Source organism: Pseudonaja textilis, chromosome 1, assembly GCF_049901715.1.
Source record: "Pseudonaja textilis isolate UNSWEBS1 chromosome 1, rPseTex1.2, whole genome shotgun sequence".
In the NCBI taxonomy this organism is placed as follows: Eukaryota; Metazoa; Chordata; class Lepidosauria; order Squamata; family Elapidae; genus Pseudonaja; species Pseudonaja textilis.
The window spans coordinates 116,502,618-116,522,559 of NC_141990.1; the positions used below are offsets into that span (position 1 = coordinate 116,502,618).

Consider the following 19,942-nt stretch of genomic DNA (forward strand, 5'->3'; position numbering starts at 1 on the left):
TGCCTAACTATCTGCAAGGAGATCCCAGGTTGATGAAGATGATGGGGCATGTAATGTATACTTCTGAGCATGTCAAGAACATTATCAATGAGGTGGTGCAAAATCCACTACTGACTTTATAACTTCATGAAATACTATTTTTCTTTCATGTGGTAGCCCTTTATTATACCCCGATTGCAGGCTGCCCAATAGGGCGATTTTCTACAAAAATCCCTACGGAGTAAGACTTCCATTCATAATACAGATATGGGATGTTCATTCTAACAATCATTATTTCAGATGTGTGAAGCTGAGACTGTATTGTAAACCAGCCAACAATCTGTCTACAATTCAATCCAATCCCACATTCTGCTTGTCGACTGCACTGTAGCGTATTAGTTATTTTCCACCTTTGTAAAATGCAGAAAAATTATTCACATCTCCTTTGTGATGGTTGCTGAGGGACTACTGGTATCTCAAGATGGAGGAAAGGTCAAAGGGTTATTTTAAAATGGCTACTGTAAGCTTTTTGTGAATTCTGATGAACAGCTGCATCAGGCCCAAGGAAGTAAATGCTGAGTATCGAACAGCATTTAGTCGTGGCTTATGGTCACTTGGAAATCATGCAAATGGCAAATACCTCCACAATGCATGCAATTTTAATAAATTTCATCATGTTAAAAATGTTCATGAATAATGGATAAACACAATTTCTTGCTCAATTATTTTGTTGACAGATATGTGAGAATTCTTTCAAGAAAACATTTGATAAAAGGTCTTCCCATCTGAGCATGTCATTAACAATGGAAATACACTCTTCTGGATCCTTACAACCTTCCCTCTGTTGATTGGCATCTGTTGCCTTTTATGTGTGTCTTGTTTCAGCCGCAGAGTGGGATGCACAACTGTTTCATTTGACACCTCTATAAATAATGGCTTTTCTACTAGTCATAAATGGAGAGATTCACCTGCCCATGCAATTCAAAGCATTCTGTGCTTCCGTTGATCTGCTATTAAGGATTTGAAAGTTAAAATACAGAGCAAACTGTTTGGATGCCACTATCAAAACATGGACATTATGTTTTACCTTAGTACTTCTGAGTTTCATTGAAATGTTAACTATGACAATATGAAAGACAATATACACTGTAAACATTGTGTAAACATCCCAATGTAAGAAACACAGACCTGGATAAATTAACATATTCCTGAAGATCTATTGCATTGTATATAAAGACACTAAGTATGGTGACACTTAAACCAAGTTTTGCCTCTGAGAACTCTAAAGCATGTCAGTATTTACAACATATGTAGTCATTTCAAATGTGAAAGAGGAATTAAAAAGTTAAGACCTCTCTCTCTACCGAGCATAACTGATTTCTAGACATCTATAGTACATGAGTTATATAAAATGAACCATCTGCCAGAAACGTATGATCATACATCTTTGAAATTAGAGAGTAAGTGACACGCTTATTATGATGGATGTGGAGTGAACCATCCTGTAATGATCAGATAAAGAAAATGTTTAGTCAATACTGGCTGATGTTCTGGAAAGGCTGAATAATTCAACCAATTTGTTTTTTTGAAATTCAAGTTTATAGGCGCTTTATATCTTTGCTTTTTGTTGATCAGATAAGTAGGCAATGTTTGATTTTCCTATTGCAAATAGACATTTGATATTTGTACACTTTTGTTTATGCACCACATTGACTTCATAATAGCCAGGACTCTCCAGTGGGCTATGTTCCCATGGCATTTTTTTTCTGTGGAAGAAATATGTAGCTCACACTTTGGAGTCTTTATATCTCAATAAGGTGAACATTTTAAACAGAAACCATTCTATTTGCACTTGTGGCACTATTCTACATATGTATATTGAAAAGGTTCACTCAGCCAATAGTACAGAAAAGTGTTAAAGTAAGAAAAAATAAACATTCCTATTTCATACAAATGATTCTGATACATGATTTCAAAACAAATCTTCAGGTAAAAGAGCTGCTTTGGGAAACAGAACACTTGTCAATATGCCTAAGATATTGATTTATAAATATATTTTGGATATATAAATGATTATGGATACATAAAAAAAGAAGTCAGAGTTTTATGAATTGCTAAAAACACAATTGAAATACTGGAGAAAAAAATGACTGGTTACAAAAGAAATACACTCAAAAAGCTGTATTTTTTTCTGCTGAAAACAGAAAAGTAGACAACTCCCTAATCTGACCATTTTGTGTATAACTTTTAAAACATCTAACTGAAGTAGAAGGGAGAAAACCACTGAAATATTTAATACAGGGGTGTTAAGATTCAGAGGAATTAATGACATAAAAGCGCATGTAAGACTTTCAATCCATGAACTTTATCACTTCTCAAAAACCTTAGAAGCAGTCTTGAATCCATGGTTAATTTCTATTTTTTTAACTGACAAAAAGACAAATTAAATATGCAATTGAAGAATTATTCTCTTAGTTTTCTTTAATGTAAATGTAAAGAAAATTAAACCATGTTTGATGTTTATCCAGTATCCATCTACCATTTAGAAATATAACCTCCAGCCTGCCATTCTTGTATCTGGGAAAAACTGAGCACTCCTGATCTATCACTCAAGGGCATTTCTCATGAAAGACATATTTGTCATAGCTTCTAAACAAACCACTTATATTTGAGAGGGAGGAAAGTATTTCCCCCACCTTTTTCCCTCTAGTTTTTCTATTGGATTGTGAACTTTTAACTCTGGGAGCAAGGCCATAAAGAGGGACCAGTGAACTAAACTGAAATTTGTATACTCTTATTTCATTATTTGTTTGGAAGATGCACTATAGCATAATTTCTCCTGAAATGACCTGCGCTGTCTCAGAAATGATTATTTTCATTCAACGTATTGCTTCATGTCAAAAATAAAGTGGCAGATCAAGCAAAATTACAACTATCATGTTACTATCCAAAGGGCATTATTTCCATTACTGAAAGAGCAATTTACAATAAATAACACAGCAAAGGCCCTTACAAAGAAACAACAGCCTTCTTTAGTGCTTCTTTCTTTAAGAATCTGGACATCCAAGGACTATTGAGAAGATCATCTACGAAACACTTCTTTTGAAGATGCATCTCTGAAGAATATATAGTCATTTTTTTAAACATTCACTTTACCAGTTCAACAAACCATGAAAAGGAAAGTTTCATCTGCTATTATAATTTACTAATTACTAACACACTGATAATTTTTACTATGTTTCATTTATTTCACTAACCCAATGGCATCATTACTTTAAAATAGATTATACCTAGTTGATTTAATATTAACTGTGAGAGGGATCTTGGGAGCCCTAGTGGACAATTATTTAAATATGAGCCAGCAGTATGCTGCAGTTGCCCAAAAAACTTAAATATGACAGTTCTAGGCTGCATTAACAGAGGGATAGAATCAAGATCACGTGAAGTGATCTTAAGTAAAGTTAAATTTTGTCTCTATTAGTAAATCTTCAGTAGGAAATGTATCAAACTTTCAAAAATCTGGGCGGACAATCAAATACGTTAAGGTTCAACCCCCCATTTAAGCCTTTCTTGTTATAGGTTTTTTTTTCTATTTAAGGGGGGGTTGAAAAAAATTTTTTGTTTTTTCTCTCCCCCTTTCTTTTTTTTTTTTTTTTTTTTTTATATCAAAAAAAAAAAAAAAAAAAAAAAAAACAAAAAAAAAAAAAAAAAAAAAAAAAAAAAAAAAAAAAAAAAAAAATAACAAAAAAAAAAAAAAAATACAAAAAAAAAAAAAATTAATCATAAATCTGCATACACAACTCACATTTACACAGATATAATCTACCATTGTTTTCTGTTTTCTGTATCAGTTTGCTCCTCTGAGAAGCAAAAAAGGTCAGGAGGTCATGAGCAGGATAGTTTATAGGTTACTCAATCACATGCTATTGGCTTTTTTGGAAAGTAGCATACCAGTACTAAGAACCTGCTGTGCTGGCTCTTGCTGGCTTACAACAAATGCCTGCTCGTAAGCATGTGGCGTCTCCAAACCTCTCAGCAATGGCACCCATTTCTTACATCCTGAGCATTTCATGATTGTTTCTACAGAGGTCATCTTCATTTTATTCAAGAAGATGCCCATTTCTGGAAAGAATCGTAAAAGGATGATACAACTAAGAAATTGAAGAAGAAAAATTTATTGGGCAGCATTTTGAAAGAAACTCACACCCTGCAGCAGTCGACAGAAAGCAGAAGAGCACAACCCAGGAAAACAGTTTTTGAAATATTACTCCAGATCCCCATCTTTAGGACTCAAGAGGATGATCATGATGTTTCCAATGCTCCAGTGCTGCTCTGGGTTTTACAATCCCAACTAATTCCTGTTCTTTAGACTGACAGGCAGAGAGCAGTTGTTGATAGCTGTTATATAAATAGTTGTTGAACGAATGAAGCAATTCAAGGAAGAACACCACAAATCACCTAAAGTGAAGCATTAAAAAATGGACACGGATCTCCTGCAGCATCATGAAAAGGGCTCTGAATCCTTAACAAATAAGCTCTCCGTGTCCCTGATTGCTGCAGCTTACATCTGAGGTAGTTTTACTTATGAGCAAAATCCAATCCATACTAAGGAAAGTTATAAATATGCTTGAGCCTTTGTTCAGATCAAGTTCTTTCCATGAAGTACATCCGCATTGTCCCCTAACGTTTTCTTGTAAATAATCCCTATATAAGTAATATAAATAGCTCATTGAATGTAAAAGGATTACATTTAATGATACCCTGGTAATTGAATATAAAAAAGTATATACAAATGTCTTCTAGTTATCGTATATATAGCATTTAAAACACAGAATGGACTTGGCAATAGCTGCATTCTAGTTCTGAAGCTTTTGCATAAAATGTACATGCATTGTTCACAGATCACACTTCTTCACTACAGATTTTCTTCATCACTTTATGACCTAGAGTGTAGGACAAGGAAACTGATGTAAATACTTCCATGAGAACAGTCACTTTACATAAGAAAAAAAAAACTTAATTAAGTAATCTGAATGTAGGAGGTTATTAGTGAAGTGAAATGAGTAGAGAAACCAGAATAATGTGAACATCTATAACCAGGAATATACCTGTTCATTTTTCCCAGATTATATTATAGCCATTTACATCTTCATAAAATATTCATTTGTCTTGAAACAAAAAAACCCATACAAAATCACATTGGCAATGGGGAAGGAAGGAAGGAAGGAAGGAAGGAAGGAAGGAAGGAAGGAAGGAAGGAAGGAAGGAAGGAAGGAAGGAAGGAAGAACTTTGAATACACTGAATTATAATAACTACAAAAACAATGTATCTCTATCATACATTTATCACTCTGTTGAAACAGGAGTTATTTTATTCCATTCACAGAGTATATTAAATGTTGTCTCTTCATAGAAAATAAAGAACAAAACAAATTATAATGAGAGTAAAAGTAATGCCAGCTTCCAAGCTGAGCCAAAACATCATTGTTAAATATTTTCTAACAAATATATAAATGATCCAACACTGCTTATCACAGCAATCTTTGCTACTGTTGCACTGTTTAAAGAACCTGAAAAGTGCACCAATATCAATTAAAAATACACGACTGGTGAATATTTTATGTAAACCATGAATCCTTAAAGCAACCCATTCAATTTTCAATAGACCATATTTTTATGAATCTTTATCACAATAAGTTTTATTACAATAGAATATAGTTAAATATCTATAACTGAGACCAACCATATCTTTTTATATACATATATGTACAGACACGAATGGCAGGATGTCTTCCTTCTTCATGTAACACTTTAATAGGGAAAGTGAATGGAGGAAATCAACACAATGGAGAGGGTCTCATTTCAGATAGAAGTCTGAAGCATTTTTATTTGGAAGTAAAACCCACTGAAATAAATGAGATGATACACTTAATGTCTGATGGCCCCATTCTTCTAAGAAGTAAAACTCAACATTGATTTGTGAGAGACGCAAAGTACCCCGAAGCTGTGGGATGCCTGTTTGGTAAATAGAAAAGTGCATTTTAATCATAGCTCTATTCAGAAGAACCAAAATGAGTAGCGTTAATTTTGCATACTATTTCTGATAAGACCATTCAACAGAAATCTAGATATCAGAATAGATTATGTTAATGCTGCCACATTGACTAGGATTGAAATACAGTTTTAAGAAGTACTGCCCCCAAACAAACTAGGACCACATCTTTTAAAAAATCTTGCAAATATGCCACATAACATGACTTTGAATATTATTAACTCCAGATACTTCCTGTAAAATAGATTGAACACATACCATACACTTATGCCTTTTTATCTGATGATTTATTTGAAAACGCATATATAAACTACCCTGGATTATTTAAGCAGCTAAATTCCATTCATCTTATCAGTGCTAATAAAGTGGGAAAAGGGGCAATTAATTAATCATTTTTTAAAAAAAGGCAGGATACAGTAAGATAATCAGAAATATTTGACATACCTGCAGACTGTGATTATCTTGCCGATGAAATCACCTTCTATAAATGTGACTAAACCCTATATTTAAATCAAGATTTTATTTTTTTCCTTTTCTTTCTTAAGCGTCAGCTAAGGAGATCTACACTTATCAGAATGAGGAACGGATTTCATAGATTGAAGAGAGCTGTGAACCTTAAAGCATTCTTCTATCTCTCTACAGTATCCCTGTTCTTTCTTTAGGCTATAGAGATGAAGCTTTTATGGTTCGTAAAGTACCTCAAGAGAAAAAAAAATTAAAAGCATGTTACATAGCATCATGCTATAATCTTATTAGTTTGCTTCACTGAGTTTCTTCAGGGACTTTATATATATAAAGTAGCTGTCATTTATTATTTTCAAATCAATATGTTCATTTAAAATTTTTTTTATCACATTGTGGGTACTCTAAGTGTCTTTCAGGTCAGTGTAGATCAATGAGCAAAACAAAATTCCAGAGTACTTATTTTACAACATTTCATAGTTGACACTCGTGACTGTATCATAGGCCCACAAGAAAATAGCTTCTTCTCAGAAACCTTCTGCTACATTTATCTCACTCACCTGTTTGGCTAAGCTGGGATGTGCTTCTGCTTCTGCGAGATACCATGGCAACCACTTTGGCACTAAGGCTTGATCTTCTCTTCTTCCCACCTGTTCCAACTGTCCCAACTGCGGTATCTGATTGACTCCCATCATTCTGTTCCAGTTTATATACTTCTCCACTCACACTTGTGCTCTTTGTGATGATTCTCCCTGAAGTCCCCATCCTTCCGCCTTGCATTTTAGGAGTAAACGTACTATATTTTCAAAGTAAAAGATACACGTACATTTTAAATTATCAGTTTAAGACACACTAGTATGTATGTATGTATGTATGTATGGTATTCAGCTTTGTTGGGTATTTTCCCGTCATTATAGTTGTGCTTTTTAAAGTTGTAGCAGCGTTTGGCAGAATCTCATCTGCCATCATCAGGCTTCTGTATTGTGTTCATCACAGATGAACACAATACAGAAGCCTGATGATGGCAGATGAGATTCTGCCGAAACGTTGCTACAACTTTAAAAAGCACAACTATAATGACGTGGGAAAATACCTGAACAAAGCTGAATACCATACATATAAATACCCACAAAAACTTAAGAAAACAAGTATGTGTGTATATGTATGTATGTATGTATGTATGTATAACTTCTCCTGCTCAAATCTTGATAAGAATACTTTCAAACTTCTTTGATACTTTCAAATGCCAATTCTTACAAGTAACGTTCCCCCTCCCTAATCAGCTAATTAAAGCAATCCCTCAGTTTCCATTTCCATTTTTTTATTTAATTAAAATATCCCAACTGTAGTGTGAAAGGACATGAGTTTTCCTAATGAAGAATAACTTTCAAAGGGAAAAAATTAAAATATACTATGCTATAATTATGATCTTTCTTTCCTCCCAACAAATATAATGGGACACAGAGTTGGGGAGTAAACAAACTTGTCATAGAAATCTCTTGTTTGAAAAAAAAATTCTAAGTGAATATAATGTGCAACTTAAATAAAGTTTTCTGATAAAGTCATATTGGGGGAAATAAAAAGCTACATTTCCAAGCTCCTTCATTTAACTGGAATATAAACCTGAAAAAACTGATCAGTCACAAAAGTGTTATTTAAATGACAAAATTAGTATACAAACATTGGAAAAGAGAGTTCAATCTTATTCCACTATGTGAAATCAAGGACATTTTCTTTGAGAATGTTTAATTCTATATGCATAAATCTGAAATCCCTAAGAAACTGTTCCACATTGTCAAAAAAAAAAAAAAACCTTTTTAACTATGTGAAATAAGGGCAGCAAACTTTTGACATGACATTTGTAGCTCTTAATATACTAAATATAATTGTACCTTATTATACAATTCTTTACATGTCTATTCAGAATTAGCGCATATTAAATTAATGGAACTTCCATCTGAGGGTTAAACTAGAGAAAAGTGAAACTGTAAAAATACCTGAGGAAAAAAAATGATCTGAAAATGGTATATGTATTCATATATATCTCTGTCTCTCTATCTATATTAGACAGAAGACTACAATTTGTCAGCAGAACATAGCCACTTTTATATCCCATTAGAAAACTTATGACCTGTTGGATCATCCTTTCGGAGATATTTCCTTACCAAAACAGAGAGACAGAACAACCGTGCTTGGGCAAAAATTAGTGGGAGTGGGAGCAACTTCTAATTTCCAGCTGGCTTCAACGTTGATATTGCTTGTGGGAAGTTGGTGGGGAGCGTCACAAATCACAAATATGTGACTGTGGCTGACCACAGCAGAACTGTGCCACAAGTTTCAAATACAACTAGTCTGAAGATAACTTGAAATTTGAGAAATGGGTCTCTTGTTTGCATTCTTTCAATGCATTTGAGATACCCTCAAAAACTCTTCCCCTAGCATGCACCATTTTGCCTAATTGAAAGTTACAAACAAATGGACAGGAGATCTTTAATAGTAAAGAGATTGATTTACAGAGGATAGTTCTAACCAGTGGTGGGATTCAAATTGTTTTCACTACCGGTTCTGTAGGCGTGGCTTGGTGACATGGCTTAGCTTGGTGGGTGTGGCAGGGGAAGGATACTGTAAAAATCTCCATTCCCTCCCCACTCCTGGGGGAAGATTACTGCAAAAACCCATTCCCTCCCCATCCCACTAACCTGCTTTCCAGCTCTGTTCTCCTGTGCAGGGAAACAAAAGAAAACCCAGCCGATCAGCTGGGAGTTGGGACACAGAGAATAGATGGGGCGGGGCTAGTCAGAGGTGGTATTTTCTGGTTATCCAAACTACTCAAAATTTCCACTACCAGTTCTCCAGAACTGGTCAGAACCTGCGGAATACCACCTTTCATGCTTAATTCTCTTTTGAAATAAATTGATGTTATTTTTTTCTGGATCAGCCAAACTTTCTTGCTTATTATCAAGCAGTCAGTGGATTATTGCATGTTTTGCATATGCACACATGTTGTGAATCCTTAACTTGAGTAAAGAAAGGATTTCTTACACAGAAACAGAAACTATGACTGGCAATGAAGTAAGAAGCAAAAGATTAAAAAAATATTTTACTTTATACAAGATAATAAAGGACTATAGTTTGAGCAATTCTGATGTGATCAATTTTTTTTGCCAACAAATTTTAACCATTACACATCTGTCTTATTTTGGTGAGGTGTGAATTCTTCTATCACAGCTACCTTACTTTATATAAGAATTTCATGTTCCAGCACAAAATCTCCATAGATGAAAAATGTAAATTGCTTTTATAATAGCAGCCACAGCATTACCATTACTACCATTATCACAAAATAAGAAAAAAAGTCAGTTCTCTTCCTGAGCCTCAAAGGCAGGATACAAATCTCATACGTGATAAATCTAATTTTTTTGTGTGAAACAAAGTAATTACAATATTAGCTAGGTTATTATTGAGCCACTATTATTTTTAATTTTCTATTCTCAAATGCTCTCTACATTGTAATGAGATCAAAGATTGATCTCTCTTGAGATCCACTCCTTTGAAAATTAGATATCGGTGAAGTTGCACAATTATAATTCTTGGTGGTTTTCATTTAAAAATAGGTAATTATGAAGAGATCTTCTTAGTGTTTATTCCTAACCATAATCACCTCTTATCAGAATAAAACTTGATAAGTAAGGGACAACGTGAACTTAATCCTCAGCTCTGGGGAAATGAAGAAGTTATTATTCATTACATGCATTTGTTCTTGAAATAAATAGTGAAGCTCTTTGCTATGCTGCTATTGTTTTGAAGGTGTTGCAATTATAAGGATTAGGATGCCTTATAGACATATAAAAGGCAAAAGTTTTGCAAGACTAGAATTCACAATATCCCAGTCTCTAGCTTGGTGCCTTGACTATTACACCAAACTATACAGCACAGATTTCCATCACAATATTAGAAATAATAAGAGCAGAAAATTCTAGAGGTATGTCATTATAATTGTTGTCAAACATTCTGATAATTACATGTCCCAAAACTCTTATCAAAGGGATAAAGAATCATAATCCTTGGTACAATAGTTGAGATAAGCAGTTTACTAAAATCTATACTAGGTACTGAGATGCCTTTGAAAACTACATTTCCCAGCATCCTTGAGACACATGTCCTGTTAAGCCTTCACCATCATGACCATCAACCATCTCTGCACTTAAATTCTAAGGAAAGGAAAGATTACAGAAGCTTCCAGTGATCATAAATGAATATCAAAGTTAAACTTGGGGAAGTGATTTTTTTTTTCTGGTAATTGAGAGATATCTTGAGATTTGACTGAGCCTATCTGAATCAAGTGAAAGTTTTACTACACTGCAATCCAGAAACCCTTGTGGTAACCCGGTATGGCTACTGGACAGTGTCTCCCCCACCCAATAATGGAGCAATCTTATTAACCTGCTTAGCCTGAAGGACAATTAACCTTTGAAAACTGAAGGTTTCCAAAAAATATTTCACAAGAATATCTCATAAAGAAGGAAGCCCTTGGGGCATTTATAAACCTAAATTAGCTTTCTATTTTAGAATTAAGTAAAGGATTACTGAATATCTGCCTCTAGTTCTGAAGAGAACGTCAGAATTTGAATGTGAAATAGCAGGGACATCTACAGCTCAAAAACAGAATATCAATCTTCAAGATTCATGTCCAGATTTTTGTGGAACCCCAAAGCAGATTTAGATCTTTCTGATGGATTTAAATTATTCTTGAAGTCATATCTTCCTTGTCAGAAGATATCACAGATTAGAAATCCCATCAACACTGAGAGAAAAATAAAAACTATCTAAAAGAACTAATGAGGTCCTATCAAAAGCTGAGCTATTCAAACAATCAACATTGTATTTTGATGGCAAACGCAAGTTACACTTCCCTGCAATCTTCATTGTTTTATTTCAATGATATTATACAACTGAATGGAAATAAGAAAGGCATACTTTACTTATTGTGGAACTCAAATTGATTAACTAAAATAAATTAAAATAATATAAATTGGTCATTCTAAGTTTCTCAAAAGTATATTTCAATATGTAGATCAGTTACATGCATACATATGTATAAGAATATGAAACACCCCCCCTCAGATTCAATTTAATGTGTAACAAATATCACATTGAAGGTTGCATAATTTTAATTTGACAAATAAACGTACACATTTAATATCTGTTTTGTAAAATGACTCACCTATGCATTCTATGAAAATACATCTTTTTTTGAAATGAAGCCCAGCAGCACAGTTGCTTCTGCACAAGATGTGAGTCACTATTTTTCAATCTTGTTGATCTCTTAGTATTGGAATCTTTGATAATTTCATTCAGAGATAGATCGTCCCTATTTCATATAATTCTTCAGTACAATAAGAAATTATTGATAGCTTATGGGCTTCTTTTTAGACCATACATAGGTTTTCTTATTGCACTTTGTTGACAGATTTCATCAATGCTAGTAAGTACGCTTTCTGCTTTCTCTGTTAAATACCCGCTACTGTAAATCTGAGTTTCTATGTATCTCTTTACAAGGAGGTGGCTCATGATATTAATTTCAGAGCAAGTAGCAGTCCTGGACCAAAGAGAAAGATAATCATCTCTATTTAATGAGGAACATCATATTTCTAAAAATAAACTATCCTGTTATTCCAAGTGTCCCATATTTAAGTGTTACTTCAGAATGTCCTCAATGGTCCTTTCAGTCAATCAAAAAAAAAGTATCTTTACAAACCAATTAACATTACAATCCTATGCATGTTTTCTTACAAACAAGTTCTGCTCAGTGAAACTTAATGATGAGTAAATATTTATAAGAGTGGAATGTAAGCAAGAATTATTTAATTCTTAAACCAAATGAAGGCTTCAATTGCATTGATCAGAACTGTAGATATTTACAATTTTATTTCTGTCTACAGTTCTAACAATTGAACTGTCTAGTAATAAAACTTCACTGCTGTCATCCTTCTCGATTGGAGAGTAATTTGAGATTCACAGTATAATCAAATGTTGAAGAGCACACAAACTGCTGAATATTTCAAATAGCTACTCAATATGAAGAATAATGAACATTCTGTACCAAATAATGGTGAACATATTATGTGTCATAACCCTTTTGGTTCAGGGCACTTTCACAAACAGCTGCTATGGATGACTTGGCCTGTCATCAAAAGTTTACTGGAGGATTTAGTAGAGTTAATCTTGCTTTAACATTCTAAACCTATATTCCATCATTTCATTGACAGTTTGTCATTTTCTAGGCATTCTTCCAACAAAACAGTGTGCCATGTCCAACCACAAATTTTATTTATTTATTTTAATTTTATTTTTTATTTTCATAAATAACTCAAAGCTACATACCTACTACTCTTTCTCCTATTTTCCCCATAGCAACCACCTTGAGAAATTACTTGGACTGAGAAAAATATGACTGGCTAAGTTCACCCAGCTGGCTTGTATGCCTAAGGCAAGGCTAAAACTCAGAGATTCCTGCTTTCTAGCATGAAAACAACTAGACCAAACTCACTCTAGCTCAAACCATAATTCCTATTTTTAAATTCAGAGGCAAAAAGATCCGTGAAGTGTGCAGGAGTAAGCATGTAGCAGAATCTCGTAGCAGCAATCTACAAATGAAAAACGTTTTAGTGAAATGAGTAAAGGAAGCACCAGGTAGTTGGCCCAATTCTTTGCTTCAAGAATTATTGGATTTTTTTTTCCTAATAAGTGTGTGTGCATGCATGTGTGTGTCTGTGTGTGTGTGTGCATGTGCAGGTGAGGGGGGAGAAGGAGAGAGAGGGGGGGGGAAAGGGGGGACTAGACGAGAAGAGGTATGAAGGTTTTTATTCAGGAAAACTACCTTTTGAAACTGAGATTGATTGTGAATTCCAATGATGGAAGAACTGGAATGATATCTACAGTCTCCATTTAAATCAAATCACCAGAAATAATTCTAAATGGCCACCAATTGGGGAGAACAAAGGAGACTCACGGAGAATTGATAGTCTCCATATAAATCACCCAGCTGATTAGTCAGCCTGAATTTAAATTTGAATTTAAACTCAGTTGATTGGACAACCTCCACTAAACCCCCACCCAAATCTCATCCTTTCCAAACTCCAAAGTAGATGATTGGTGAGCTCATTCAAATCTCCATTCAAATCTATCAAACAGCAATGCTTCCTCTTTAAAACAAAAACAAAACCAAAAACCAAAAAACATGGCTTTAAGGAAAAACAAAGAAACTTTACACAACAAACCTCCAATACCTCCACTATTTCAAAAATGCAAAAATGAGTCCAGCAAACACATATTCATTCATACAATAAACACCATTGCAAAAACCAATCTCAACCACAAAAACTTCACTCAAGACCAGACTTATCCATACTGTAAGGAATCCGCTCCTGTGAACTCTGTGAAGAACTCAAAAGATGTCTAGACAATGGAGAGAAGGACCTGTACATTGACTACATGCTGATTGTATCAAAAGTACCCACAACTCCACATCCAACCCTACCTGAAAAACTGAATAAAGTCTGTTAAAAAAAAGTCCATACATCTAAAAAACAACCAAGTTACCCAAGAGCTTCCTCTTCCTGAGACCATCATCTGTGAACTGTCCTTAAATATCACATTTCGATTCTTACTATATTACAGAGCCCCTGATAATGACATTGAACATGTAAACAAGCTAAATTCACTACTAACATGGGCAACATCCTGCCCACACACTTTTATCTTTCTTGGTGACTTCAATCTACCTCACATTAACTGGGCCCTAAACGAATGTAAAACTGAACCCATACATGCAACCTTCTACAATGCCGTAACAAACCTGGGACTAGAACAACTAGTCACCAACAATACTAGACTTAACAACTGCCTCGATCTCATCTTCTTCAATAGTTTGAATTCAATTTATGGAATACAAATTAAAGAACCCTTTTCCAACAGTGACCACAACATGATTGACTTTTGTCTCAACATACGTCCACACAAAAATCATCACAACGACAAAATCCCCAATTATAACTTCAAAAAAGGCAACTATGATCTTATAATCAACGGTTTCTCTTCACTTGATTGGCAATTTCTATTCACTGGATGCAATACTGTTGAAGACCATTACAACATATTCTTACTAGAAATCAAAAGAGCCCTCAAACTATATGTACCAATAACAACTCCCAAAAAGAGAAAAAACAAATTACCCATAACAATAACGAAGCTTCAATCCAAAAAGAGATCACTTTGGCAGAAAAACAAGTCTGGTTAAAACATTAAACAAGAGGAAAACCTTCTACGCACCAATTCCACCCACGCCTTCTACAATTTTGTAAACAACAAATTAACAGACTCAAGGTCCATCCCACCCCTGAAAGGACCTAATGGTAAAGACTGCAATGACAACACTATTAAAGCCAACCTCTTTAACACATTCTTTGGCTCAGTATTTGTAAACAGCAATGGATCATGCCCAGTATTTCCTAGTCGAACCACAAACAACTACAATGATCTAATACATATCGATTTTACAGTGGACAATGTTGAAAAAGCACTACACAATCTAAAACCATCTCTATCTATTGGACCAGATGGAATATGTGCCTACTTCTTAAAAAAGCTATCCACTGCCATAGCCGAACCTCTAAGCATAATTTTTCAAAAATCTTTCAGGACCAGCTCCTTGCCAAAATTATGGTCACAAGTCACAGTCATCCCCATCTTCAAAAAGGGAGACCCCAGCCTAGTTGAAAATTACAGACCAATCTCTTTATGCTGCGTCACCTGTAAAGTCATGGAATCAATTATTAACCAATCCATTATACTCCACTTAGAGACAAACAACCTACTCTCTAATAAACAATTTGGTTTCAGAAAAAAAACTATCCTGCAATCTGCAACTCTTACACTGCAAAAACATATGGACTACACAATTCAATCAGGGCAAAGCAATAGACGCAATCTACATAGACTTCTGTAAAGCTTTTGATTCAGTGGTACACAACAAACTATTCCTAAAACTAAAATCTTATGGTATCTTTGGACACCTGCATAACTGGATAGAAGCATTCCTGTTAAACAGGCAACAAATGGTCAAAATTGGGAGCGTCCTATCAAATTCTGTACCTGTCAACAGTGGTGTCCCCCAAGGCAGTGTTCTAGGACCAACTCTCTTCATACTCTACATAAATGACCTCTGTGATCATATTAAGAGCAACTGCATTCTCTTTGCTGACAATGTAAAGCTATTCAACACCACCAACAATACTGCTACCCTTCAAAAAGACCTCGACTATGTATCAGAATGGTCAAACAAATGGCAACTTCAAATCTCAACAAATAAATGCTCTGTCTTACATATTGGCAAAAGAAATCAGAAAATAAAATACAGGCTGAATAGTCAAGACCTTGTTGATGATCCAAACTGTCAAGGATCTTGGAGTACTCATCTCTAATGATCTAAGTGCTAGAGCCCACTGTAACTACATAGCCAAAAAGGCATTAAGAGTTGTTAACTTAATCCTATATAGCTTTTTCTCTGGTAATATCACACTACTAACTAGAGCATACAAAACATTTGCTAGACCAATACTCGAATACAGCTCATCAGTCTGGAACCCACATTACGTATCTGATATTAACACAGTTGAGAAAGTCCAGAAATATTTCACAATAAGAGTTCTCCACTCCTCTACTCATTCCAGAATACCTTATGCCACCAGACTTGAAATTCTAGACCTAGAAAACCTAGAACTACGCCGTCTTCAGTCTGATCTAAGTATAGTACATAAAATCATACATTGCAATGTCCTACCTGTCAATGAATACTTCAGCTTCAACCATAACAACACAAGAGCACACAATAGATACAAACCCAAGGTTAATCGCACCAAACTTGATTGCAGGAAATACGACTTCAGCATCAGAGTGATCAATGTCTGGAATACTCTACCTGACTCTATGGTTTCTTACCCAAAAACTTTAACCTTAGACTTTCTACTATTGATCTCACCCCTTTCCTAAGAGGTCTGTAGGGGGTGTGCATAAGTGCACCAACCTGTCTACCATCCCTGTCCTATTGTTTCTTTTATTTTTCTTATATGTATCCATGTATTCATAACTATGTTTTTACTTATACCTATTATCTTGTAAGAAATTGACAAACCAAATAAAATAAATAAATAAACAATCAGTTTGTGTTTATCATCTGTTTGGATTTGTGCTCTATCAGTTATGATATGTAAACTGTTTTACTGTTGGAATTGACATGATTCTAAACATTATGAAATAACAATATAATAGTAAATATTATGAAAATGGTGGAAGACATATCAGAGACTATGCTATCATTACACAATATGAGTTGTCTCCTCTAAACTACAAATTTTGAGTGAAATAAAATGGAGGATACCATTCATTATTGAATGTGTGACCATAAAATTTTGAGTTCCTGCGATGGGGAGGGAAAAAAGAGCTATAAGATGTTTCATTTTTTTTAATGATTTTTTTGATTATTTACTATAGCAACCAAGCAATGCATAAACATCAGTTAAAACATATGTCATTCTTCCAAACTAATGAAATCATGACATCTTGGGTTACAAGTATACATTCACAAGGGAAAGAAGCTAGCTTTTACCTCACATCAGCAACAGTATGCCTTCTTTTCTTGTCTTCCACTTTCTTTTTTTCCCCACTGTGCCCCGTCTTGTCATCTAATTCCCATGAAATCCTCCTGTCTTTTTTGCCATCAGCTTTGCAGTTCTCTAAGGATTTTGATCTTCCCATTGTCACAACATACAGGCATGCAAAATTAAATGAAGATAACTCAAAATGAAAAAAAGGAATTATGAAGTACTTGTTATCTGTCCCATATGTCACCTCTATCTGCATAGCCAATCTTGATTTCCCCAACAACAACAACTTGCCTCAACCCCTTTTCAAATCTTATATTGGCTTAACCTGTTTCTGAACCTCAGCAATTTTAAGACTTCAACTCTTCAAGTGGATGGCCTGGGAATTCTGGGAGTTGAAGTCCACACTTGAAGTTGCTGAGGTTGTGAAACATTAGGTTAACCAATCCATCTGACAAAATGAGCTGCAGCTTACAAAAGCTTATGCCTTTTAGGAAAATTTATTAGTCAAAAAGGTGCTTAGATCCTTGATCTAAGCAAATTAACAGGCCTCTCCTTGTGCAATGTTTAGCTTTTGTGTGTAACTTTAACGAAAGAAAGAAGAGGGGGAAATATACCACTGAAAATGTTTGATTGCAAAATCACATGTTATCTGAAAGCGCAGGGTTGCGAACAATTGCTGTCCTAAGCACAGCCCAACAATAGAGCCCTTTGGCCCTTCCATTGTTTAACTGATAAGATATTAAAACTCAGTAACAGTTGAAGATGAAATAGATTTAAAATTTGGAATTCTTCCTGGCCATCTCCCAGGCAAGAACCATATTAACCTTTTTTAAAAATTCACACTAAACAGCCATAAGTAATAGAACTAAATATTTTACTTATAACTAGGGCAATAGAAAAAAATGCAAATTTCAACACTTCTTAATGTATTTTAAATAAAATTGTTGTAAGGGAAAAACAGAAATACAAAAATTTATTGCAAATTACTTTTAATTGCCCTCTCAAAGATAGCTAAGAGAAATAACCCTTTCCTTGGAGCCATAAGCATATGTGTTTGTTTGTTTGTTTGTTTGTTTGTTTAATGGTTAATCCAAGACTATCTCAAATGCAAGAAGGGCCAGGTTTGCTGGTTAAAAGGGAAGTTTTATTTTTTCTTTCTAGTTTCATAATTTATAACTCTTTGTTCAGTGTTGTTTACTTAATATGTTAAATAAAGAAGGATTCTTCAAAAATGTAGTCACTATCAAATAATTTAAGTGAGATAACTCAAAAAGTTCCAAATTTATCGGGAACTATTATGGTGTTTTGTACAGAAACATTTCTTTGTATAGAAATGAAGCAAATACTATTTGACTTGCTAAACTATAATTCTTATACCTAGGAATTGTAATTTTAAGATAGGATAAATCTGTCACATAGTAATATTAAAAATCTTATTGTTGAGAAGTATGAAATAAATTATTTGAATAGCAAGAAATGCACTGAAATCTTGCTTAGTCTCTTAAAAAAGAAATAGAATTGCTAAGTCAGGAACATTATTGTAACACCTTTACTTGGAATAATTCCAACCAAGCTTGATGGACATACTTATGAATAGATTTGCATAGGATTATACTTCAATGGGTTTCTAAAAATAAAATGGATATTTCACTATTTGTCTATATTAATTAAATTTCTGCAGGCTATAAAATACTTTTTACTATGTTCTTTTGCACTAGTTAACAGTAGGTTCGGAATAATTTGAGATGCTGGTTATCCATTATAAACTCCTTCATGGTGTAGGGCCTGGTTAATGTCTGTGTTCTGTGATACCTGTCTATTCTGTTTAATCTGAAGGAGTTGTCATCTTCTGGGTCCCATCAATTAACAATGCAACCTCATGGGACCCAAGAAGTAAGCCTACTTTGATGTGAACAGCATCTTTCCAGACATCTGTGTGGCTCATCTTATTCAAATGAGCTCTTAAAACCCAGTGCTTCCTCAGGCCTCAGTTTATATTACATGATAAGCTTCTGATGGATGAGTTCTATGTTAAGAACATGTTGGTTTATTCTTGTGGATTTATACTGCTCAGAACTGCTATGGCGTCAAGTATCCTTAAAAATTTGATAAATATTTGAATGACATGCCACAACAAAATGCCATAATTGATTTTGTGTTGCTCACAGGCAGGTATGGGATTTAATTTTCTTAACAATCGGTTCTGTGGGCGTGGCCTAAGTTGTGGGTGTGGTTGGGTGGTCATGTGACTGGCTGGACATGGCTTGTATGTAAATATTGTAAATAATTATGTAAATATTTATTTTTTTATTAAAAAAGAGCAACTTTTACCCAAAATCAGGCAAAGCAGGCAGGCAGATTGAGTTGCTCATAGAATCACAGATTCACTTAGAGATCTATCTTTCTACAATCTGCTACCTGAATCTATCACATAAAATTTGCTTACAAGCAAACTCATAAAATTAACTCACAACATGCCATGTATGTAAATATTGATTTTTTTAAAATTAAAAAAGCAACTTTTACCCAAAATCAGGTAAAGCAGGCAGGCAGGTTGAGTTGCTCACAAAATCACAGATTCACTTAGAGATCTATCTATCTGCAATCTGTTACCTGAGTCTGCACTGAAACATAGAAGCTTCAGTCCTAAGGAAGCTTCAGCTCTGCTTTTAGATTAGCTAAAAAGCAAGAAATCCAACTATTTCCTGCTTTCTAGCTAATTTAAATCTCCGGCACAGCAGAACAGCTGATGGTAAATCATATCTATATGTCTTTTTGACTTTTA

At 34.4% G+C, this 19,942-nt stretch overlaps 1 protein-coding gene across 48 annotated transcripts in view; it reads right to left on the reverse strand.

The window, feature by feature from the left end:
* The window catches only part of RIMS1 (regulating synaptic membrane exocytosis 1), a 259,181-nt gene that overhangs the window by 9,736 nt on the left and 229,503 nt on the right, over window positions 1-19,942 (reverse strand). For 23 of the 48 annotated variants that reach the window (XM_087915329.1, XM_087915343.1, XM_087915448.1 and 20 more), the window contains 2 exons: window positions 17,160-17,300; window positions 7,054-7,289 (listed from right to left, as the gene is read on the reverse strand). The exons of 10 other annotated variants lie outside the window; for them this stretch is intronic. In XM_087915329.1, the coding sequence (XP_087771455.1) occupies window positions 7,054-7,289; window positions 17,160-17,300 (377 nt within the window). Of the gene's footprint in view, window positions 1-6,475; window positions 6,718-7,053; window positions 7,290-17,159; window positions 17,301-19,942 lie in introns of those variants that run through there. 15 more of the 48 variants (XM_087915528.1, XM_087915514.1, XM_087915476.1 and 12 more) reach the window with 2 other exon arrangements.